Source organism: Oncorhynchus mykiss, chromosome 3 (genome assembly GCF_057628025.1).
Source record: "Oncorhynchus mykiss isolate SJ-2025 chromosome 3, ASM5762802v1, whole genome shotgun sequence".
NCBI classification, from domain to species: domain Eukaryota; kingdom Metazoa; phylum Chordata; class Actinopteri; order Salmoniformes; family Salmonidae; genus Oncorhynchus; species Oncorhynchus mykiss.
In genome coordinates, this window is record NC_143024.1 from 72,577,959 (window position 1) to 72,603,934 (window position 25,976).

The 25,976-nt window shown below is 43.6% G+C and overlaps 1 protein-coding gene across 1 annotated transcript in view; it reads right to left on the reverse strand.

The window, feature by feature from the left end:
- The window catches only part of LOC110520307 (titin), a 176,057-nt gene that overhangs the window by 27,910 nt on the left and 122,171 nt on the right, over positions 1–25,976 (reverse strand). Inside the window, exons 184-203 of the mRNA XM_090230595.1 lie at positions 25,555–25,854; positions 25,139–25,441; positions 24,730–25,005; positions 24,333–24,632; positions 23,872–24,174; positions 23,460–23,765; positions 22,995–23,282; positions 22,452–22,754; positions 21,974–22,276; positions 21,575–21,880; positions 21,121–21,408; positions 20,696–20,986; positions 20,325–20,612; positions 19,488–20,075; positions 19,228–19,332; positions 18,889–19,086; positions 18,489–18,785; positions 17,797–18,384; positions 17,401–17,703; positions 59–17,170 (exon numbers count right to left, since the gene is read on the reverse strand). Of these exons, the coding sequence (XP_090086721.1) occupies positions 59–17,170; positions 17,401–17,703; positions 17,797–18,384; positions 18,489–18,785; positions 18,889–19,086; positions 19,228–19,332; positions 19,488–20,075; positions 20,325–20,612; positions 20,696–20,986; positions 21,121–21,408; positions 21,575–21,880; positions 21,974–22,276; positions 22,452–22,754; positions 22,995–23,282; positions 23,460–23,765; positions 23,872–24,174; positions 24,333–24,632; positions 24,730–25,005; positions 25,139–25,441; positions 25,555–25,854 (23,046 nt within the window). The remainder of the gene's footprint in view (positions 1–58; positions 17,171–17,400; positions 17,704–17,796; positions 18,385–18,488; positions 18,786–18,888; positions 19,087–19,227; positions 19,333–19,487; positions 20,076–20,324; positions 20,613–20,695; positions 20,987–21,120; positions 21,409–21,574; positions 21,881–21,973; positions 22,277–22,451; positions 22,755–22,994; positions 23,283–23,459; positions 23,766–23,871; positions 24,175–24,332; positions 24,633–24,729; positions 25,006–25,138; positions 25,442–25,554; positions 25,855–25,976) is intronic.

Consider the following 25,976-nt stretch of genomic DNA (forward strand, 5'->3'; position numbering starts at 1 on the left):
TATAATAAAAGAAACATCTTAAACTTAAATGTTTTTTCTATTTTCAATTCTACCATACCTGTAATCTTTGCTCCATCTTTGGTCTCAGCTGATACACCAACTCCATATTCATTTTCACCCATGACTCTAAAGTAGTATACTCCTCCCTCCACCAGGTCTGTTACTTTGTAGGTCAGACGATGGCAGGTATCTGTGAGTCTGGTCCATCCCTTTTTGCTTGCCTCACGAATATCAACAAGGTAGTTCTTTACCGCAGCGCCACCTTCATTATCTGGGGTATCCCATGTAACTGTTGCAGAGCTCTTTGTAACATCCTTAAACCCAACATGAGATGGTGGGCCAGGAGAGTCCAGAACCCTTACATTTAATGTACATGCAACTTTTCCAGCTATGTTTTGGAGAGTCACAGTATATTTTCCAGAGTCATCTCTTGTTGCTTGTTCCACTGTGATAGATGTGAAGGTATCAGTGGTATCAATACTGGCCCTCACTCTGAGGTCAACTCCAGCCTTGGTCCACATAACATTAGGAACGGGCTTTCCCCTGAATGGCACAGTTAGAGTGAATGAACTACCGTCCTTTACAATGAGTGTCTTTCGCATCTCATTGCTGATATCAAATACTGGTTCCTCTTCTCTCTCCTTTGCCACCTGTGGATCCGTAGGGGGGCTTGGCTCACTGAGACCAATCTTGTTGATTGATTTGACAACAAATATATATTCTGCTCCAGAAGTTAATCCAACGACTGTGAATTCAGTGTTCTTTGTGTTTGAAACACCGACACACCAGTCATCATCGTATTCATCTGTTCTCCTATATTCAACACAGTATCCTGTCACAGGAGCACCACCATCAAACAACGGCTTGTTCCATGAAAGAGAAACAGTAGTCTTGGAGGAGTCAATAACTTTAGGTTTAGATGGTGGAGATGGCAGGAATTGGGGATCCTCCGCCTTTGTTAGTTCGGTAGGAATACTTGGGAGGCTCAAGCCTGCAGCATTTTCTGCATAGACTCTGTACTCATATTCAGCTCCCTCACGAAGATTGGATGCCTTGACCCTGAGGTCATACACAGGCTTTTTGTTCACTCGTACCCAGCGCAATCCAATTTTCTCTCGTTTCTCAATAACATAGCCATAAATGCTGCTTCCTCCATCGGATTCTGGTCTTTCCCAGCAGATTGTCATTGCATCACTTGTGATACTCGTGATTTGAACATCTGTTGGTGCTGCAGGGACAGTGTATGCATTCTTGGCTCTGGTGGGCTCACTCTCCAGGGCTTCACCGTCTCCATATTTGTTCACTCCCCTTACTCTGAAGATGTATTCATTTCCTTTAAGCAGTTTGGTGACTTTGCATGTTGTAGCTTTCATATCGCCATATACTAAAGTCCAGGCGAGGCGGCTGGTTTCACGTTTCTCAACAATGTAGTGCATGATTTCTGCACCACCATTTTCTTGAGGTGGTCCCCAGGTCAAAGTGCACTTCTCTGCTGTCAGACCAGTGACCGCCAATGGTCCAGAGGATGGTCCAGGGCGGTCAAGGACCTTACAGTTTACAGCCAAGGACCTTGTGCCAGCAACGTTCTGTAGAGTTACAATGTACTGGCCAGTGTCTCTTCTGATAGTGTCTCTGACTATTAATGTGGTGGTGCTGTGTGTTGAAGTAATCTCCACTCTTGCCTTGGCATCAATTTCTTTACCATCCTTTGTCCATGCAATGACTGGACGTGGACGCCCAGAAATATCTGCATCGATTCTCAAAATATCTCCAGCTTTGACAACTACTAATTGCCTAAACCTGTCTTCCAACTCAATGCGAGGTGAATCCACCTCATCCTTGACTGTGATGGCACCTGTGCTCAGTGATGGCTCACTGAGTAAGCCAGCTGCATTCTTTGCAATAACATGGAAGTCATATTGTACGTCCTCTGTAAGGCCTGTAATGTCAAAGTATGTGTCCTGGAGACTGGCGAAATTGCACTTCAGCCAACGGCCATCTGGAAGCTCCCTGCGTTCAACAATGTAGCCAGTCACCTTGGCTCCACCATCATTCTCTGGCGCCTGCCAAGTAATGGAAACTGAAGTTCTTGTGATGTCAATGACCTCAAGGTTAACAGGTGGATCACAAGGATCTCTTGCAGCTACAGGCTCAGAGGCTTTGGTGCAAGGTCCAATTCCAGCAATATTCTGAGCATAAACACGGAACTCATACAGCAAGCCTTCCTCAATCCCAATCACTTTGTATTCTGTTTCAGCAATGATACCTCTGTTGATCTTTGTCCAGAGAATACTGCTATGGTCTTTCATTTCCAGGTGATAACCAATGATTGGACTTCCGCCGTCACTGGCTGGTTTACCCCATGCGACCAAAATGCCAGACTTTGTAGCATGGGCAACGTGGAGGGATGTGGGAAGGCCAGGTGTCTCGAAGGGGTACTGTGCAACAATTGGAGCGGAGTCCACAGCATGGCTCTTGCCGTAACGATTTTCAGCTGCAATACGGAACTGATATTCAGTGCCTTGTGTCAAGCGGGGAACTTTAATTGATGTTCTGGCAACTGTGGCTGAAACTATCTGCCATGTTGTAGTGGTAGTATCTCTCTTCTCCACAACATAGTTGTTGATTTGACATCCTCCATCGTAGAGTGGGGCATCCCAAGACAGTGAAATATTGTCAGCACTGACTTCATCTACCTTGATTGCACCTGGTGGGCCAGGTTTATCCAAGATGATAACAGCTATTGTCGCTGATTTCTTGCCAACTGTGTTGGTTAAATTGATCTCATACTTCCCAAAGTCCTCCCTGGTTGCGTCTTTGATAGTAATTTTCGATGAATTTTTTGCTGTAAGAACATTCACCCTAGTTGTCTGCTTCAATACAGCTCCATCTTTTTTCCATGCCACCTCAGGTTCAGGTCTGCCTCTGAATGGAACATCAATCTTCAGATCATCTCCTGCCTTGACACTGTATGTGTTGAACATCAGATCGATGATAGGTTCGATTGTAATGTCCTTTACTACGACAGGGTCTGCCAGTGGCTTAGGTTCACTCTTGCCTTTGTCATTGACAGCAGTAATCCTAAATGAATATTCCTCACCAGTTGTGAGTCCACCAATAGTTGCTTCCAATGCTTTAATCTCAGTGCATACAGTCCATTTCTCATCGCCCATGGTTTTCATTTCTACTGTATAGCTTGTGATTTTGCTACCACCATCATGATCAGGCTTTTCCCATGCGAGACTCACACTGTCGCGAGTAACATCTACAACCGTAACTTTGCCAGGAGGCAAGGGGGCTTGGGATACCTTGATTGGATCTGTTGTTTCTGCTGGCAAACCCACACCAAGCTCATTGACAGCTTTGACGCGGAAATAGTAAATTCCGCCCTCCTTAAGGTCATCAATCTTCATGGAATTTCTTACACAGTTATTTGAAACACTTGTAAATGCCAGTCTTGTGTTATCTCTCTTTTCCACAATGTAATGGGTGACCTTAGCTCCACCGTCAATCATAGGAGGCTCCCAGGATAGTGATACAGAATCTCTCTTAATATCCTTGACTTCAAAGTTCTCAGGGGCACTTGGTGAGTCCAACACCCTGACATTAATGAATGCTGATTTTTGACCACTAAGGTTCTCAAGAGTCAACACATACTTGCCAGTGTCAAATCTATTGACATTGTCGATGACAAGCATTGTGTAGGAGCTTGTGACCTCAATTTGTGCACGCTCAGTAAGAGGGCCATCCATCTTGGACCACTTTACTTCAGGTTCAGGTTTTCCTTTGATTGTCACAAACAAACGCAGTGTTGCACTTGCCCGTACTTGGACCATTTTCCTAAGGTCTGAATCAAGTTCAATCTCAGGGGCCTCAAGTCTTTCAGATGCAACTACAGACCCTGGAACATCAACATGCTCACCAACTCCTTCAATGTTAATTGCACAGATGCGGAAATAGTATTCAGCATTTTCTCTCAGTTTTTTCACAGTAAAGTGTGTTGCTTGTACACCAGTTGGCGGTGTACAGGTTATCCATTCTTCATCTCCTTCTTCTCTCATCTCAACAACATATCCTTTGATGGCTGCTCCACCATCATAGATGGGTCTTGTCCATGAGAGTGACACAGTTGTGCTTGAGTGGTCTGTCACCTTAGGGTTGTTAGGAGGACCAGGTGGATATGTGGCATCACAGGCTTTTATGTATTCTGTTGGTGCACTTGGCACTCCCACACCAGCAGCATTTTCAGCAGACACTCTGAACTCATAGGAATGTCCCTCGGTGAGTCCGGTACATCTGAACCTGATGTCATTAAGTCTTTTCTTGTTACATTTTGTCCATCTAATGCCCTCTTTATCTCGTTTCTCCAGGACATAGCCATCAATATCTGAGCCACCATTATCTGCTGGACGTTCCCATGTAAGGACCATTGAGTCCCTTGTAATAGCACTTGCTTCAGGTGTTGAGGGAGCACTGGGTGTCACAAAAGGATTACGTGCAATAACTGGGTCTGATTCAAGAGGTTCGCCAATGCCAAACTTATTTACTGCTGTAACTCTGAAGATGTACTCATTGCCAGGCAAGAGTTTAGTCACTTTGTAGCTGACAGCTTGGATTCTGGGTTCGACTACAGTCCATGACAATCTGCTGGTTTCCCTCTTTTCAATTATATAATGAGAACAGCTGGCACCGCCATCATGTAATGGATGACTCCAGTGAAGATAGGCTTTCTCGGAAGTCACGCCAGTTATTTTCATTGGACCTTCGGGTGGACCAGGTCTATCAAGGACTTTCACGTTGACGGGAATAGATTTTGTTCCACCAACGTTGTTAAGACTCAGGACAAAGTGTCCACCATCTACTCTGATACATTCCTTGACTGTTAGAATAGTACGTTGAATGGTTGTTTTGATCTCCATTCTTGGGGTAGTTTGGTCGATTTCTTTTCCATCTTTCAACCATGTGATTTCAGGGAGTGGTTTCCCCAAAATATCAGCATCAATAGCAAATGTTTCACCAGCATGGATGACAATACAGTCCTTGAATTTGGGATCCATTGATGCTGTTGGTGCTTCAATTTCATCTTTAGCAGTAATAGCTCCAGTGCTTTCAGAGGGAGCACTGAAAATACCAGATGCATTCCTTGCAATTACTCTAAACTCATACTCACACTCTTCAGTCAGACCTGAGATTGTGAATTGAGTCTCAATTACATTTGTGAAGCTAGCCTTCATCCAACGGGCATCAGGAAGCTTCTTCCTTTCAACAACATAGCCTGTGATCAGGCTACCACCATCATACTGGGGCTTTTTCCATGACAGTGTAACGTGGTTCCTGGTAATATCAATAGCCTCAGGGGTACCAGGTGGATCACATGGGTCTCTGGCGACACAAACATCAGAAATCTTACTAGGTGGACTCAAGCCAGCAATGTTCTCAGCAAAGACCTTGAATTCATACTCAATGCCCTCTTCAAGTTCATTTGTTTTGAATCGACAGTCAGGAATGAGCAGTTTGTTCAACTTCGTCCAGAGAATGCTGTTCTTCTCTTTGCGTTCGAGGTGGTAACCAAGGATTGGACTACCTCCATCACTGGTTGGTACTTTCCATTCAACAACCATGTGATCCTTTGTCACTGATGACACAAATGGAGTACCAGGTGCAAGAGGTTCACTGAAAGGATATTGCACAACAACAGCTGCTGAGTCCAATGACGGACTCTTTCCATATCTGTTTTCTGCAAACACCCTAAACTGGTATTCAGTACCGGTTTTCAGCTTGGTAACTTTGATAGTTGTTCTTGCAATGGTTGCAGACACACACTGCCATGCTACAGTTGTTGTGTCACGCTTTTCCACAATGTAATTGTTTATTTGACAACCTCCTGTGTACGCAGGTGGTTCCCATGCGAGGTTGACATAATTGGAACTCACTTCCTCAATCTTTATAGGTCCTGTGACTGGGCCAGGTTTATCAAGGATGATCACTCCGATTTCTGCAACTTTTTCTCCTATACTGTTGGTAGCTGTGATTTTGTACTTGCCAGAATCTGCTCTGGTTGCCTCTTTTATAGCAAGGATTGTTGATGATGCTGTTCTTGAAACATTCAACCTGGTTGTCTCTTTAATTGCCTGTCCATCCTTTGTCCATACCACTTTTGGTGCTGGGCGTCCTCTCACTGGTATTTCTATCTTCAGATCTTCACCATGTTGGACACTAAAGGTGTTGAATGCCATTACGAAACTTGGTTCAATAGTTAGATCTTTAGCTGTGACAGGGGCAGCTAATACCCTTGTGTCACTCTTTCCTTTGTCATTAAAGGCTGAAACTCTGAATTGGTATTCTTGACCTGCGGTTAGGCCTTCTACAGTTCCCTCACATGTTTTTGTGGTTGTGGATAGGATCCATTCCTCTGATCCTGCAGGCAGCATTTCTATGTAGTATCCCATTATTCTACTTCCACCGTCATGGTCTGGTTTTTCCCATGCCATTGAGGCAGTTGTCTTAGTCACTTCAGTCAATGTGATCTTTCCTACAGGCAGAGGGACTTCTGATGTCTTCACTGGCTCAGCTGTTTCTGCTGCCAGGCCTACACCATATTCATTCTCAGCCATAACTCTGAAGTAATAAATAACCCCCTCAATGAGATCTCCCACATGGAAACTGTTCCTTGTACACTTGTTTGAAATGTTGGAATAAGCTTTCCTAGTGGATTCACGCTTCTCAACAAAGTAATGCTTGACCCTCGCACCTCCGTCAATGAGTGGGGGCTCCCAAACAAGATTGACAGAGTTTTTCTTAATATCTTTCACTGTGAAGTTTACGGGTGCTCCTGGTGTATCAAGTACTTTGACGGAAACAAATGCAGACTTGGAACCACTGCTGTTTTCCAGGGTCAGAGTGTACTTTCCAGCATCATTTCTGTCACAGATGTCTACTGACAGTTGAGTAAAATCGGCGCCTTTCTCAATTTGAACTTTGTTAGTGAAGTCACCCTCATCCTTGGACCAGCTTATTTCTGGAGTAGGACGTCCTTTGAATGGAATATTGATCCTCATGGAACCTCCAGCACGCACAACGACTCCTTTCCTTAGCTCTGAATCCAGCTCAATCTCTGGGGCGAACATTGCATCCACTGGTTTTACAGTTCCTAAAATCTCAGCAGGTTCACCAACACCCAATTTATTGATGGCACATACCTGCACCTTATATTCTTGATGCTCGATAAGTTTGGTGATTTTGAATGTAGTGGCATTCACTCCTGTTGGTGGTGTGCATAGAGTCCATTCCTCCTCATCGGCTTTGCAGATCTCCACAGCATATCCCTGGATATTGACACCACCGTCGTAAATGGGCCTACTCCATGCGAGTGTAATGGAGTTCTTGGTAGTATCAACCACATGTGCATTAGTGGGAGCGCCAGGTTCAAATGTTGGATCACAGGCTTTGGTGTAAGGAGTTGGTTCAGTTGGTTGGCCGATTCCTGCAGCATTCTCAGCAGATAATCTGAATTCATATTCATGATCCTCTGTCAGGCCTGTCACTCTGAAGCGAAGGTCTGTGACTCTGCGTTTGTTGCATTTTGTCCATCTGATTCCAGCTCTATCTCTCTTCTCAACAATGTAACCAGCAATCTCACTTCCACCATCAACCTCTGGGCGAGTCCAGCACACAGTCATGGAATCCCTGGCAATATTGGCTATTTCCAATTCTTGAGGTGGTCCAGGAGTAACAAATTGATTTCTCATTATAACTGGGGCTGATTCAAGAGGTTCACCAGTACCAAATTTGTTGACAGCCATAACACGGAAGATGTACTCATTTCCCTTCAGAAGCTTTGTGACTTTGAACATTGTAGCTCCACAATCACTAGCAACCACAGTCCATGCAAGACGGCTAGTTTCTCTCTTTTGAATGACGTAGTGGGAAATACTGCTTCCACCGTCAGCTCTTGGAGGAAGCCAGGACAGTGAACATTTCTCACATGTGACATTGCTAACAGTGAGGGGTCCCTGAGAGGGCCCAGGTCTGTCCAGTACTCTCACATTGAATGTTGCAGTTTTATCTCCAGCAACATTAGTTAGAAGCAACGTATATTGTCCTCCATCCACTCTGATAGCATCTTTGACAACAAGCTTTGCTTGGAAATCTGAGTTCATAATCTCAGCCCTTGCTGAGTTCTCCACTAATGCATCCCTCTTGAACCATTGAGCTGCTGGAATTGGCTTTCCTTGTACAGCGGCCTCAAGTGTAAATGTTTCCCCAGCATTGATGATAACAACCTGGCTGTACACTGAGTCAACTTCACATTTTGGTGGATCAACTTCATCCTTTGCTGTGATGGATCCGGTGCTCTGAGAGGGCTTGCTGATAGATCCAGCGGCATTCCTAGCTATGACTCTGAAGTCATATTTGCAATCCTCAGTTAGACCCAGAACTGTGAATACAGTTTCAATGACATTTGTGAAACTTGCCTTCATCCATCTTCCCTCTGGGAGATCGCGTTTCTCCACCACATAGCCTGTGATCAAACTGCCACCATCATACTGTGGTCTTGTCCACTTCAGTTTCACAGAGTGCCTGGTTACAATGATAGCCTCTGGGGTGCCAGGAGGATCACACGGGTCACGTGCCACATATCCCTCAGAGAGTTTGCTGCACGCGCCAATGCCAACGATATTCTCAGCAGACACTCTAAACTCATATTCTATACCTTCCTCCAAAGGAGTAGATTTAAATCTACAGTCTTGGATGAGGGATTTATTGATCTTTGTCCAAAGGATACTGTTCTTTTCCTTTCTCTCAATGTGATAGCCGAAAATGGCACTGCCTCCATCTGAAATGGGTTTGTGCCATTCCACAACCATGTAATCCTTAGTATATGAAGATACGTAAGGTGTTCCTGGTGGTCCTGGCTCCTTGAAGGGATACTGGGCAAGGACAGGTTCAGAATCAATAGCATAACTTTTGCCATATCTGTTTTCAGCAAAGATCCTAAATTGGTATTCTGCACCTGTTTTTAGATTTGTCACTTTCAGGGTATTTCTCGCCACAGTGGCAGAGACTACAAGCCAGTTAGTTGTGGTTGTATCTCTTTTCTGGACAACGTAATTTGAAATTGGGCAGCCACCAGTGTATGAGGGTGGTTCCCAGGTAAGTGTGATACTTTCAGCACTTATGTCATCCATCTTGATTGGGCCTGTTGGTGGGCCAGGTTTATCTAGTGTGATTACTTCAATGGTGGCATCTTTGGATCCAAGCGTATTGGTAATATTAATACTATACAATCCACCATCATCTTTTGTTGCTTCTTTGATGGTTAGATGTGTGTTGCGTGCACTGTCGACAACATTAACTCTTGTGGTTTGTTTCAGGGCAGCACCATCTTTTGTCCATGTAATGACTGGTTTAGGATGTCCAGCAATGGGAACTTCAATCTTCAGATCATAGCCAACCTGTACGCTGTACTGTGTTAATTTAGGTCTTATGTCAGGTTCAATGACAAGGTCCTTTGCTACTACTGGACTTGCCAGAAGTCTAGAGTCACTCTTTCCTTTGCTATTAACAGCAATTACTCTGAATTGATACTCCTCTCCTTGGGCTAAGCTAGTGACAGTAGTTTCAAGGTATTTACATTGAGCACATAGTGTCCATTTGTCACTATCTTTGGCTTGCATTTCAATCTCATAATGGCTTATTCTGCTGCCTCCATCATGATCTGGTTTCTCCCACTTAAGAGAGACACTGTTCCGTGTCACGTCTAGAACTGTAACTTTACCGGGAGGTTGAGGTACCTCTGAAATCTTTACGGGTTCAGGGGTCTCTGCAGGTAAGCCAATGCCCCACTCGTTTTCAGCAAGAACTCTGAAGAAATAGATACTTCCCTCCACAAGTGGTTCAATCTTCCATGACATCTTATGACAGGTTGTGACAGGGGAATACACTTTCCTAGTGCTTTCTCGTTTCTCAACATGATATTGCTTAATTTTAGACCCACCATCCAAAATAGGTGGCTCCCAAGTAAGGGTGACTGAATTCTTTGTTATCTCCTTGATAGCGAAATTTGCAGGCATACTAGGTGAATCAAGTACTCTGACACTGATGAAGACAGATTTAACTCCACTGGAATTCTCTGCAGTAACAGTGTACTTGCCAGTGTCAAATCTGTCAACATTTTCAATCAGGAGTGAAGCATAACTGCTTGTATTGTCAATCTGTGCCGTCTCCTTGAGTTCTCCATCAGCCTTTCCCCATTTCAGTTCAGGAGCCGGCCGTCCCCTAACAGGAATGAACAACCTAAGAGCGCTTCCAGCTCTGACATTAATCATCTTCCTCATGTCAGCATCAAGCTCAAGATCTGGTGCTTCCAATTTCTCCTCTAGAAGAACTGATCCAGGGACATCTGCATGCTCACCAACACCAACCTTGTTTATGGCACAGACCCTGAATTTATACTCATGCTTCTCGAGTAGTTTTCTAACTGTAAATGTAGTGTGTGTGATTCCGGCAGGGGGAGTGCATATTGTCCATTCATCAGATGCTCCTTCACAGGCCTCCACTAAGTATCCTTGAATCTCACAGCCACCATCATAGATAGGTTTGCCCCATGACAAGGACACGGATGTTCTTGTTGTGTCAGTCACTTTGGGATTATTTGGTGGACCTGATGTGAAGATAGCATCCAATGCCTTGTAGTAAATAGTTGGTTCACTTGGTTTACCAACTCCAGCAGCATTCTCAGATGAAACTCGGAACTCATAACTGCGGTTTTCAAGAAGACCTGCTACTCTGAAGCGCAGCTCACTCACTGTACGCTTATTGCATCTGGTCCAGCGCACACCTTCTTTATCACGCTTCTCAATAACAAATCCAGAAATGGCATTTCCACCATCGTTTTCAGGTCTTTCCCAGGTTACCACCATTGAATCTTTTGTGATGGTAGAGACTTCCACATCTGTGGGTGGATCAGGTGTTACAAATTGATTTCTGGAAATCATTGGCTCAGATTCAAGAGCTTCACCAATTCCGTATTTGTTCACAGGAATCACTCGGAAGACATACTCATTTCCAGGAACAAGTTTTATGATCTTAAGATTTAGAGTCTGCACTTTAGGTTCAACCAGAGTCCAAACCAATCTGCTAGTCTCTCTCTTCTCAACGATGTAATGAGAAACATCACTACCTCCATCTTGTGCTGGTGGTCTCCAGGCAATACAAGCCTTTTCACTTGTGACTCCATAGATAGAAATTGGGCCTCCAGGTGGACCAGGTCTGTCTAACACTTTGACATTGATGTGCACTGACTTCTCTCCACCTACATTTTTCAAAAGTAGGATATATTGGCCTCCATCAACACGGATTGCCTCCTTAACACTCAATGATGCTTTAAAAGCGGTGTTCTTTATCTCAAGACGTGCAGCCTCCTTTATTTCGACATCGTTTTTCATCCAATGGACTGAGGGTACAGGTTTGCCGAAAATATCTGCACAAAGGTTGAACGATTCACCTGCCATCAGAACAATTGTTGAAGAGTACTTTGAGTCCATCTCTATTTTGGGAGGATCAACTTCATCCTTTGCTGTTATAGACCCAGTGCTCTCAGATGGAAGACTGTAAACACCTGCTGCATTTCTTGCAATTACACGGAACTCATAGCACTGGTCTTCGACTAAGCCAGTAACAATAAATTGTGTCTCAATGACATTGGCGAAACTGGCCTTCATCCAGCGCCCTTCAGGCAGCTCTTTCTTCTCCACAAAGTAGCCAGTGATTTTGCTACCTCCATCTAACTCTGGCTTAGTCCATTGGAGAGTGACAGCTCCTCTTGTGACAATGACAGCTTCAGGCTTGCCTGGACTGTCACAGGGGTCTCTTGCAACACGGATTTCTGACAATTTGCTTGCTTTGCCAACGCCAACAATATTTTCAGCATAAACTCTGTACTCATATTCAATACCTTCATCAAGACCACTGAGCTTGAACCTCAAGTCTGGGATCAGTTGTTTGTTCTGTTTAACCCAGAGGAGGCTGTTTCTCTCCTTACTCTCGAGGTGATATCCCAAAATCTTGCTCCCGCCATCACTACTAGGCTTCTCCCATACGATAACCATACTGTCCTTTGTAGATGATTGTACAATTGGGGTCCCTGGTGCACTTGGGAGATCAAATGGATATTGAGCAACAATATTTTCTGATATAAGTACTGGACTCTTTCCATATCTGTTTTCAGCAGCAATCCTGAACTGATATTCACACCCAGTCTTCAACCGAGCTGCTTTAATGGTGGTTCTTGCAACTGTTGCAGACACAATCTGCCAGTTTGTGGTGGACGTTTCCCTCTTTTCTACTACATAGTTGTTAATGGCACAACCACCCACATATGTAGGTGGGTTCCAGGACAGTACCACACTGTCAGAAGTGACTTCATCAACAGTGATTGGGCCAGTTGGAGGACCAGGCTTATCAAGAACAACAACTGCAATGTCCACTGTTGATTCACCAGCTGTGTTTACAAGTTTGATGGTGTACTTTCCCACATCCTCCCTGCTGGCTTCCTTGACCACAAGATGCAAATGTGTATCAGTAGCATCAGCATTGACTCTGGTTGTTTCTTTTAGTGCGACACCATCCTTGAGCCAGGTCACAACTGCTTTGGGGCGAGCAGCATATGGCAAATCTATCTTGAGATCATCTCCTGCCAATACGCTGAATGTGGTGAACAGCAGCTTGAATACTGGCGCAATAACAAGATCTTTGGCTACCACAGGTACACTAAGTAGACGAGGATCACTGGTTCCTTTTTCGTTATGTGCTGACACACGGAACATATATTCTTCACCTTGTGTCAGTCCAAGAACAACAGCCTGTGTGATTTTTGCAACAGCACACTGGGTCCAAGTTTCACTGTCTTTGCCATGCATCTCAACAATATATCCTGAGATTCTGCTACCTCCATCGTGATCTGGTTTTTCCCAAGACAGAGAGACACTGGTGCCTGTGACATCAACAAGGGTTACTTTGCCTGGTGGAAGTGGTTTTTCTGATACTCTGACTGCCTCAGGAGTCTCTATTGGAAGTCCAATGCCAAATTCATTTTCAGCCAGAATTCTGAAGAAATATGTGTTTCCTTCCTCCAGGCCACCAATCTTCCAGCTAGATTTAACGCATTGAGCACAAACTGTGGAGTAAGCTTTTCGTGTTGATTCACGTTTCTCCACAACGTAGTTTCTAATTCTGGAGCCACCATCAATAAGGGGTGCATCCCACATGAGTGATACTGAGTCTCTGGTGACCTCCCTGATTATGAGGCTTTGTGGTGCTCCAGGTGTGTCCAGCACTCTGACATTCACATATGCAGTTTTGCTTCCTGAGGCATTTTCCACTGTCAACATGTACTTTCCACTGTCAAATCTGTCAACATTTTCAACCATAAGAGCAGTAAATGATGATGTGGTGTCAATAGTTGCTCTCGTAATAGGCTCTCCATTTTCTCTGGACCACTTGACATCAGGAGTTGGTCTTCCTTTAATAGGTACAAAGAGTCTCAATGTGCCGCAAGCTCTAATGCAGACAACCTTACGAAGCTCTGCACCAAGGTCAATATCAGGAGGAAGCAGCCTGTCCTCTGCAATTGGTGTGCCAGGCACTTGTGCTGGCTCTCCAACCCCTTCACAGTTAATTGCGCAAATGTTGATTTTATAATCTTGGTTTTCTACCAGGTTAGTGATGGTAAATGATGTCCCAACTAATCCCTTCTTAGGGGTCCGAATTGTCCATTCATCTTCCTCAGGTAGACAGGTCTCTACAACGTATCCAATGATATCAGAACCACCATCATATACAGGTTTGTTCCAGGCAACTGTAATGGATGATTTGGTTGTGTCTAAGACTCTTTGATTTCCAGGTGGTCCAGGTTGGAAGATTGTGTCTACTGCCTTGTAGAATTCACTGGAAGGACTTGGTGTACCTAAACCAGCATTGTTTTCTGCTATGATTCTGAATTCATATTCATGCCCTGGTGTGAGCCCCGATACTTTGAACCTCAGGTCAGTTACAGTCCTCTTGTTGCATTTTACCCAGCGAAGACCGGTTTTGTCTCTCCTTTCAACAACATAGTTGAAGATGTCGCTTCCACCGTCGTGATCAGGGCGTTCCCAGCAAACAACCATGGTGTTCTTTGTGATGGTCGTTACCTCAGGTGTTGATGGAGCATCAGCTGGCACATATGGATTTGTAGAAACCATTGGGTCGGATTCAAGGGGCTCTCCAGTTCCATACATGTTGACAGCCATAACTCTGAAGATATACTCGTTACCCTTCAACAACTTGGTTACCTTAAACCGATTAACTTGTAAGTCTGTTGCTACATTTGTCCAAGCAAGTCTACTTGTTTCACGTTTCTCAATGATGTAGTGCAGAATCTTTGCACCTCCATCATGTGATGGTGGCAGCCATGAGAGGATACATTTCTCAGCAGTGACGTCTGTAACAGCAAGTGGACCATCTGGAGGTCCAGGTCTATCAAGAATCTTAACATTGAAGGTATGCTTTGCAAAACCACCCGGATTGCTGGCAGTTAAAGTGAATGTGCCACCGCACCTTCTTAGAGAATCTTTGTTGACTAAGGTTGTAGAAAAGTCATAGAGTTTTATTTCCAACTTGGCTGTATCTTCAAGTTCCTTCCCGTCTTTGGTCCATACCAGTGTTGGTATTGGTCTGCCTGTTACGCTGGCAGCAAGTTTGAAGACATCTCCCGCTTTCACAACCACAGTACTATTATAGATTGTATCAACTTCAAGTTTGGGCTCCTCAACATCATCTCTGCAAGTGATTTCCTCTGATGGTAGAGATGGCTTACTGAGACCGCCAGCTGAGTTTCTTGCCATAACATGGAACTCATAAGTAGCATCCTCTGTGAGACCGCTAACAGTGAATGTTGTCTCAAGGACGTTGCTATAGTTGGCCTTGAGCCAGCGTCCGTCTGGGAGTTCTCTTTTTTCTACTTGGTACCCAGTTATTGAGAATCCTCCATCACCTTCAGGTCTTGTCCACTGAAGAGTCACCTCATGTCTGGTTACATTCAATGCTATTGGTTGGCCAGGTGGGTCCACTGGATCCAGAGCAAAGGTAGTCTCAGAATGCTTGCTTGCCCTGCTCAAACCAGCCATGTTTTCAGCAATAACGCGGAACTCATAGGCGATTCCATCCACCAAGCCTGTTGATTTGAACATGTTCCCTACTACAAGTGCTTTGCTGATCTTCTGCCACAGGATACTGTTCTTCTCTTTCCTTTCAATGTGATATCCCAAAATGGGGCTTCCACCATCGGAAGCTGGTTCATCCCAGCTAATAGTCATAGAATCCTTGTTGAAGTGGACAATTTCAGGAATGCCTGGTTGACCTGGCACATCAAATGGATAAGCAGCAACCACTTGTTCTGAGACTATACAGGGTCCAATTCCATACCTGTTCTGGGCTTTAACGCGGAACTGATACATGATTCCTGTTGTGAGACGAGCAGCCTTGAATGTTGTACGTATAACCGTTGCTGCTAATTCAACCCATGATGTGCCTGTGGTTTCTCTAGCCTCAACAATGTAATTGTTAATGGGTACACCGCCATCATTCTCTGGACCTTCCCATGATAAGAGAATATAGTCACAAGAAACTTCTTCAAGCTTAATTGGTCCAGTAGGAGGTCCTGGAATATCGTGGACTTCAACAGTAATTGTCTCTGTCGTTGTTCCAAGTATATTCTTGCCAGTCATCGAAAATTGACCACCATCGCTCCTTTTGATCTCATTGATGTGGAGAGTAGTTGAGGTTGCAGTAGTATCCGTATTGATTCTCTGCGTCTGTTTAAGTGTGTCCTCACCTCTCTTCCATGAAACTGCTGGTCTGGGGCGACCCAGAACCGGAATTTCAACCTTCACATTATCACCAGCCTTAGCAATGACCAAAGACTGGTAGACTCCACGTAGGTCAAATGCAGGCGCTGTTGTTTGCTCTCTAATGATAGCAGGTCTGCTTTCACGTGGATCACTTCTGCCAGAGCTGTTGACTGCCATGATGCGGAACACATACTCCATATTTTCAATGAGATCTGTGGCTGTGTAGTCAAGAGCTTTTACAGTTGTTACATGGGTCCATGTCTCTGTGTCCTTCTTCTGTGCTTCAATAACGTATCCAGTAATCCTACTGCCACCATCATGTTTTGGCTTCGTCCATGCAAGGCTTGCGGTGTCCGCTGACACGTCAGTGACGTACAGATTTTCAGGGGCAGTAGGTGCTTGGGATGCTCTGATTGTCTCAGGTGTCTCTGCTGGCTCGCCAACGCCCAGATCATTTTCAGCAGATACTCTGAAGTAATATTCAGAGCCTTCATCCAAGTTGTCAAATTTGAAGGAGCATTTCTGCCAGGTTGTAGTGATTACTGTGTAAGCCTTTCTTGTGGCCTCTCGCTTCTCAATGACGTAGTTAATGATCTTTGATCCACCATCAATAATGGGTATTTCCCACTGCATAGTGATACTTGTTTTGGTGATTTCACGTGGTATCAGGTTCACAGGTGGTCCTGGTGAATCCAGTACTCTGACGTTAACAAATCCATCTCTCTTACCAGCAACATTCTCTAATGACAGCATGTATTTTCCAGCATCATATCTTGTGCAGTCAGGGATAACCAGGAGAGTATACGACTCCGTAGTATCAATGTGTTCACGGCCACCTTTACCAAGAATGGCATCATCTTTCATCCAGGTTACTTCAGGAACTGGACGTCCTTTAATTGGCACAAAGATACGAATGGATCCACGGACCCTGACAACAAGGGTTCTTCTATACTCAGCATCAAGCTCATAGTCGGGAAGTGTCTCACGGTCCTTAAGTTCAACAATTTCTTCAACCACTGCTGGTTCACCAACTCCCTCTGTATTCATGGCTCTGACTCTGAAATAGTAGTTCCCACCAGCCTTCAGGTCTGACACAACGTATTCTGTAATTCTCAATCTTGTGACGTCTGTGACCCAATCGTCATGTCCTTCCTTCTTGTGCTCAACAATGTATCCTGCTACATCCAGGCCACCATCATAGTGGGGTCTACCCCAGTTGAATGTGGCTGTTGTCTTGGTGGTGTCAGTAATTCTTGGGTTGGAGGGAGGTCCTGGTGGATCTAAAAAGAAGAAAGAGAAGACATATATCAAGACTTGTTATCACCTGGTAAATCAAATCAAATCAAATTTTGATTTGGTATTATTAGATCTACTGGTTTACACTTCATAAAAACTTTCATAAAAATATTTGAATTGTATTTATTATGGTAAATTAAGAACAATTTCTTATTTACAATGACGGCAGGGAATAAATTATTTGTTTTGAAAAATATCCTTTGTGTTTACTTACACACAATATCCTTTGTCATCACATGGGCAGATGGTTCACTGGGTTCACCAAAGCCAGCTTTGTTTTCTGCTGTTACTCTGAATTCATACTGAACACCTTCCGTCAGTCCTTGTACTTTGTAACGTAGGTCAGAGACCGTTTTCTTCGATGCTCTCACCCATCTCATTCCTCTTCTCTCTTTCCTCTCAACCTGATAGCCTCTAATATCACTTCCACCATCTTTTACTGGCCTCTTCCAGAAAATGGTAACAGCGTTTCTGCTGACATTGTCAATCTCTGGGATTCCAGGTGGGCCTGGTGGGCCTGGAGAAAAAGAGGAGCAAAATACATTAACAATGATGTGGAAAATACTACAGTACTGTCAAATAGAATATTCTGAATATTCAAGCAACTTACCAAAGCTGTCAACCATTTTGACAGGGCCAGATTGGGTCCCATCACCAGTGCCATACTGGTTCACTGCAGACACACGAAAGATGTACTCATTGCCCTTGATCAGCTTGCTTGCAACAAATCTGCAATCAAATATATTTTCAGCAAGTTTGGTCCAGAGAAGTCGGCTTGTTTCTCTCTTTTCCAGTGTGTAGGATTTGATTGCGCAGCCGCCATCCTCTTCTGGTGGCAACCATGTCAACGTGCACTTCTCAGCTGACACACTGCTGGCTTCAATGGGGCCTGGAGGTCCAGGGATATCAAGAACCTTGACCTTAACATGTTCTTCTCTGATACCGAAAGGATTACTGGCTGTAATTGTGTACTCTCCAGTGTTCTTCCTGCTTGCATATTTAATAGACAACGTTGAAGTAGTTGGAGTGCTTGTGATCTGGACAATATCTGAGGTCTTGAATTCTCTTCCTGCCTTGGACCACACAGCTGTAGGTGGAGGTTTGCCAAGGATCTTGGAAGCAGATACTACAATGGTGTCCCCAGCTCTGACAGAGACACCTTCCTTCATGTCTGGATCAATAGTGATGCTTGGTGGTTCTGTGAACAAATGAGCAAGAGAAATTAGGCTACTATCCATGTCCTAGTTTAGTATGTATTCTGTCGACTTTGTCTTGAAGTAAAAACTTTTTTTTTGTACTTACCATACTCATCTTTGCAGATAAGGGTATCAGTTTGCTCTGAAGGAACACTGATTGCGCCAGCTGCATTTTTAGCTCTGATTCTGAATTCCATGCTGCTGCCTTCTGTAAGGTCTGGCACAGTAAATGCAAGGCCTTGGACATTGATATGATTTGCTTTCATCCAGGTCTTTCCTGGCAGTTCCAGTTTCTCAACCAGGTAACCAGTCAGTTTGTGTCCACCGTCGTACTTGGGTGCAGTCCACATAAGTGTTACAGTGCTTCTGGTTACATTGATGACATCAGGCTTACCAGGAGGATCTGTGGAGAAACAAAAATGTTCAATCAAGATTAGAGTACATGTTGACAGAATTGTTATGATATCAATAGGACAGAAAGAGAAAGAGAATGAAACAAAACCTACCAATTGGATCAAGGGCGATGACTGGTTCTGTTGCCTTGCTTGGCCTTCCTAAACCGGCCGCATTCATTGCCATAACTCTAAATTCATACTCCAGGCCTTCAATCAGTCCAGTCACTCTGCAGTCCTTCACTCTAATAGGGGTCTTAGTGGCTCTCTTCCACATCAAGCTGTTCCTCTCTTTGTATTCAACATGATAGCCTGCAGAGATAATAATAATAACAATACATTATTATTTACCATTCAGCAAATGCTTTCCACAGGAATCTCATGAATAGATCATTTTCCATGTCCATTTTCCTTATAGTCGTGGATTACTAAAAATAGTGTTTTCATAATTACCAGTGATTGGTGAGCCTCCATTTTCTTTAGGATCAGTCCAATTCAAAATGGCAGACTCATGGCGAATGCTCACGATCTCTGGTGGTGCAGGTGCGTCAGGCACATCTGGTGAAGCAACAATGTTTTGAGTTTTGTGAAATTATTGCCATATAGTACCTCTGTCAATCAATCATCAAACTATTGGCAGAATACAGATTTCTGTCCTAAAAATTATTATTTCAAACATTTTATTTGATATTTTCAATATGACAAGAACTCACTGAATGGATGCTGAGCCACCACTGGGTCAGATTTGAGGCATTCTCCAACTCCATATTTGTTTTCTGCAAACACTCTAAAGATGTATTCAGTACCATCATGGAGCCTGGTAACTCTCATGGTATTCTTCTGAATAGCGGAGGCCACAGTAGCCCACTTGTTGGCTGTTGATTGCCGCTTCTCCAGAATATAGTTGGATATTTCAGTCCCACCATCATCTTTTGGTGGACCCCACTCCAGAGTGATTCCATCGGCAGTGATTTCATCAAACTTGAATGGTCCTGTTGGGATTCCTGGTTTTCCAACCACCCTAATCTGCATCTTTGCTTCTTTGACTCCTGCTGCGTTTCTTAGCAGGATTGTGTAATTTTCTGCATCACCTCTCTGGCAATCACGGATGAGCAAAGTTGTCAAAGTTGGTGTAGATTCAACTGACACTCTTCCACTGTCTCCCAGAGAAACATGTCCCTTCTTCCAGATGGCTGACGGTGCTGGTTTGCCAACAATAGGGACTTTGATACGGACTGTGCTTCCCTCCTTGGCAACATAGCACAGATCTGGGATGCCACTCAGGTCACAGTCAGGTGGAACTACAAGGTAGGAACACAATATTTATGAATCTATGAAACAGATAATATTATTCATACAAGTGCAGACAAATTCAGTAAATGTAATGCTAAAATAGAACACATTTATCCTAGGACAATTAGAAACATTTCAAGAAAACTTTAACATTGCCAATAGAAGTACGTATCTAAAATGGCCATGCATTTAGTCTCCGGTGTATTTTCTGAGTGGTTTGATAGCCTAGCTAATTAACACTGGACTATTGGACTTACCAATTTGATCTTTAGCGATCACAGTGAGCTCCGAAGGTGGACCCTCTCCAGACTCATTGATTGCTTTCACTCTGTAAGAGTACTCCTTTCCTTCTTCAAGTTCAACCATCATATGCGACATGACCTTTCCTTTCACTAGCTCCTTATACTTCTCTTCACCTTCCTGAAGCTCCAGAAGATAAGCACTGATGTGACTTCCACCATCACTGATTGGTTTCTTCCAGCCAATATGAATGGAATCTTTAGTGATCGACAGTGCCTTGAAATCCATAACTGCTCCAGGTAGTTCTGAAATCAGGTAACAAGGTTATAAACTACATTTAACATCTAATAGTATAAAAAAACATGTGATCACAGCCAACAAAACATACCTGAAGCTCTTACAACTCCGGCAGTCTCACAACCTTCTCCGATACCATAGTTATTTTCAGCCAAGACTCTGAAACAGTAGGCCTGTCCAGCTTCCAAGTTAGGAATCCTGAAAGTAGATTTGGGGCATTCGGCTATGACACAGGACCATGCCTTTCTCTCTGCAAGACGCTTCTCAACAATGTAGCTCTTCACTGGGCTTCCTCCATCAATCAGAGGAGGATCCCAGCCGATGGATGCATGGTTCAGAGATGTTTCCTTCACAATCAGATTCAGTGGTGGACCAGGAGTATCTATAGAAAAAATTTAGGATTTGTTATATTACTTTACGACATTATGGTTTGTATAACTGTAGTAGATAAAACCACATTAGGTAAGATTTGGTTTAAAAAAAAATGATTCTCTTAAGACAAGAATCATAGCTTACCTAGGACCTTCACGACGATAGTGTAAGACTTCTTTCCACTGTCGTTTTCAATCGACAAAATGTATTTGCCAGCGTCATATCTGTTGATATCCTCAATGTACATAAGGGTATCCCATTCAGACGTTTTGATCATTATTCCTGCTCGTTCTTTGAGGTTGGCATTGACCTTGGTCCACACCACCTTGGGTGGGGGACGTCCTATCAGTGGCACATAGAGTCTCATTGTGACTCCGGCTCTCAGGACCAGTACCTTGCGAAGGTCTGCATCCAGCTCAGCATCAGCCGCAACTGCAAATCAAAATAGAAATTTATAGAGTCAGACAAGATAGAGGTATGGATGTATTTTAGTTGAATAGATAGTACTGTATTACATGTTTATTTCTAAATTGGTGGATTACTAAGATTAGTAATTGTTCTGCACAGACTTGAGTGTATTCTGATAATGTTGACATACTCAGGATATCTTTGGCCTCGTGTTTCCCAGGAATTTCACTTGGCTCACTGTATCCGATCTTGTTCACGGCAAAGACACGGAAAACATATTCTGTTTTATCAATGAGACCAGTAACCAGGAACTTGGTTACTTGCAGCTTCTTGGGCACATTACACTTCGTCCAGTGTTCTGCATCAGCTCTCTTGCACTCGACAAGGTAGCCGAAGATCTCACAACCACCATCGTAAGCAGGCTTGGTCCAAGACAAGCTTATGGTGCTGTGTGTTGAGTCAACAACTTTAGGGAAGGCAGGAGGTGCAGGTGGATCTGAAGGAAGAATATAAGACAATGTTACCGAGAAGTGTGGAAACACGTAATCCTTTTATGATTTAAGTGAGCAAATGTGGCTGTAATACTTACACACAGGATCCACAGCAAGGGCAGCATTGGATGCATCACTTGGTTTGCCAAATCCAGCTTTGTTCATGGCAATCACTCTGAACTCATACTCAGATCCCTCTGAGAGCTGGACAGCTTTGATGCTCCTGTCAATCACTGGTTTACGGTTGACTTTAGCCCAGTTGAGCTCTGATGCTTCACGTTTCTCAACCATGTAACCCAGAATAGTAGCTTTACCATCATCAGCTGGCGCCTTCCAGCTGACAGTCATAGAATTGGCTGTAATGTTGGTAATAACTGGTGGCTCGCTAGGACCAGGAACATCTGCAAATGAGAGAGAGAAAGAGATCAAGAGAGAAAGAAGGAGAAATCACTTAAATATTGTGCAAGCAGAAGTTCCACAGTGTTTCCAACTCAAGCGAAGTGAACATGTGTAAGCAATTTATATTCAAGCTAAAATATGACATATATAAAATGATGTACAAGCTTGAAATATTACCATATGGATTCTTGACCATGACAGGGTCGGTGAGGATAGGGTCCCCAATACCATACTGGTTCTCAGCACTGACCCTGAACTGGTATTCATGGTCCTGCATCAGTTTCTCTACTGTGCAATCAGTCAGTTGACCATGGATATTGGAGGTCACCAGCGCCCAGTTCGCTCTGCTGGTTTCACGTTTGTCAATGATGTAGTTAGTGATTTCAGAGCCTCCGTCTGCAACAGGTGGCTCCCACCTCATCTTAATACGGTCCGCAAACACCTTGGTGATCTTCACTCCAGCTGGTGGGCCAGGTTTGTCTAAAGAGAACACATAGATTATTTTACACATCAACAATTGATTTGGAATATATTCATATTGTATTTTGTATTCTCTTGCAGACCCTCACAAACACATTCATATACATTACACTTACATATCTCAAGCTGTTATAAAGAGTTTTAGTATTTAAAAATACAAAAATAAAATAATTATCATGAAGCTACAACATCAGTTTTGAATTTGTGCACAATAGTAAGACAAATTGTAATTTTGCATACCTAGAACCTTGAGCTTAATATTGGCGTATTTAGCGCCATTGGGATTTTCAGCTAGAATAGTGTACTCTCCAGACTCCTTCCTTGCGACAGAGAACAATTCCAGAATGTGTGTGTGTCTCTTCTGTGTCATCTTCATCCCCTCAACCAGTTTCAATGGAACACCATTTCTCTTCCATGTAACCTTGGGCAGTGGTTTTCCAAACACTACAGCATCAAAGGAGACATTTTCTCCAGCCTTCACTATAATCATGTTCTTCATGTCCACTCCCAGCTCGACCCTGGGGGGAACTGGAGAAACAAGAGACACATAACATCAAGTAAAAGGTTTGTGTTGGCCATGGAATCCACAATTATCTTTAATCATTTGGTGATTTTAAAATTGCATTTAGTCATTACACACTAAAATCCAAAATCAAAACAAAAACAACTTTGTTTTGTCAATGTTCTGAAGAAGCAGTGGCCTACCATTCTCTGCAAACACTGGGATGGCGTCTGAGATCTCAGAAGGCAAGCTGATGTTGATCGCTGACTTGGCGAAAACTCTAAAGCGATACTGGGCTCCCTCCTCCAGGCCAGTTACAACATAGTCTTCTGTCTTGACGTTCTGGCAGTTGGCATTGCAGCGAACCCATTTCTCTACTTCTTGATCAATCTTCATGTACTCCACATAGTATCCGATGAGCTTGCTACCTCCATCATTTTGGGGACGAGTCCAAACAAGTGAAACAGTGCTTTTTGTCACATCCATTACCTCAGGTTTACCAGGTGGATCTAGAATAAAAAAATTACAACATCCATGAGTTTCAATTGACAGATTACAGATTTCAAAGCCAGTGAGGGACACGGTAAGCCATACATCCCATACCCAATGACTTACCGATGGGTGTTCTTGCTGTGACCCAGTCAGTCTGTTTGCTTGGTTTACCCTGGCCAGCCTTGTTGAGGGCAGACACCCTGAATGCATATTCCAGACCTTCCATTAAGCCTGTGCAGTTGTATTCAAGTCCACGGACAACGGACTCATTTGCTTTCACCCAGAGAAGGCTGTTCCTCTCTTTGCGCTCAATGCAGTATCCGGTAAGAGGACTACCACCGTCAGATGATGGGGTCTCGTAGGACAGAGACACTGCTTCACTCTTGACTTTTGTGATACACAGATTTCTGGGCTCGCCTGGGACATCTGGAATTAAAATACGGAGTTAGCAAGATGAACATACATTTTGTAAAACAAATGTATTGTACATAATGTACACAACACTATATTACTTACACAATCATAATTCATTGTACAATAGCCATTTTACATTTTTACCATATGCTTTGCCATGATTAACTCACCGAAGGGATATCTAGCAATCATTTTCTCTGAATAGATTGGCTCTGAGATACCAAATCGGTTCTCAGCTCGGACACGGAAGCCATACTCCATTCCAGGGGTAAGCTTTCCAACTTTGTAGCTGGTCGTGGTGCATGAGCCAGAAGCTATGACCCAGTCTCCTCTGCTCACATCACACTTCTCAATGACGTAGTTGGTGATGTTGCTTCCACCGTCCTCACTGGGTTGGTTCCACTGAAGTGTGCAGGCATCAATATCAACCTCAACGATCTCCAGGGGAGCGTCAGGAGGCCCTGGTTTATCTGTGAGATTAAGACATGTACCCATCAGCATCCATTTAGACTATGCATTCTGGTAGTGTATTCGTCAATTATTTTACATTTCCTCAATAAAACTTACCCTGTACTACGACCCTAAGAATCTGGCTGATTTTGCCAGTGCTGTTCTCAGCAGAAAGACTGTAGTAACCACTATCCTGTCTTGAGACGTCTTTCATGATGAGCGTAATGCAATTTGGAGACTTTTGCACCATGCGACGATTAGATGTCAACAGATCCTCGGCGCCTTGCCTCCATTTGCAGAATGGTGCAGGTTTTCCAGCCACAATAGCTTCAACTCTCATTTTCTCTCCTGCTTTTACTGTGACAATATCAGGCATGATGATCTTCGGTGCCACTAAAAAAGATTGGAAAACACGTTTTTAAAATGAAGAGTTAAATAGTGGTACGTAACATGAACACTTTTTTTTTTACACAAAACTCAATCCAGACAAGGTAATTCTGGGAATTTTTTAAGCTTTGCGACTTACTCAGCTGCTCCTTGACCTCAAATACTCCCTCAGCTTCTCTTGCCAGACTGGTTCCAGCCACGTTTCTTGCTGCAACTCTGAACTTGTACTTTGTGCCCTCTTTAAGTCCAACAACTACAATGGTTAAGTCTTTAACAACGGAATATGGTGTCCATTTGTCTTCAGGTTCACCGTCCTTTTTGTAATCAACCATGTAGCCATTGATCTTAGCTCCACCATCCCTCAAAGGTTTCAGCCATCCCAGAGTGGCACTGTTCTTTGTCACTTCCAAGACTTCCATTTTCTTGGGTGGATCAGGTTCACCTGTTTTAAGAAATGTTTGACATTCATGTGAATCAAAATACAAAACAATAAAATCCACTTACACTATCCACAATTTAATTACAATATTAGGTATACTGTAAATGTGCACTTACTTATAGGATCAGATGTCAGATAAGCTTTTGGAGAGTCTTTAGGAACACCAATGCCATATTTATTGACTGCCATAACTCTAAAGTAGTAGTCACAGCCAGGTGTGAGGCCAGTGACTTTGAAGCTTGTTTTCTTCAAATCGTTGATACAATTTGACCAAGTCTTCTTGTCGAGTTCACGTTTCTCAACAATGTAGTTCTGGATTTGGCAGCCACCATCGTTATCCGGAGGGAGCCAAGACAGCTGACAACCGGTGCTTGTCACATCACAGACCTCAAATCCTCCCACAGGTCCAGGAGTATCTGTTCAACAAATGTAACATCAATATTGGATACAGTCCATATAACAGTACAAACAATACTACTGTAACAACATTCATTTGACATTGTGAAGAATGTTTTCTTGTTTAAAGTCTTCCACAGTG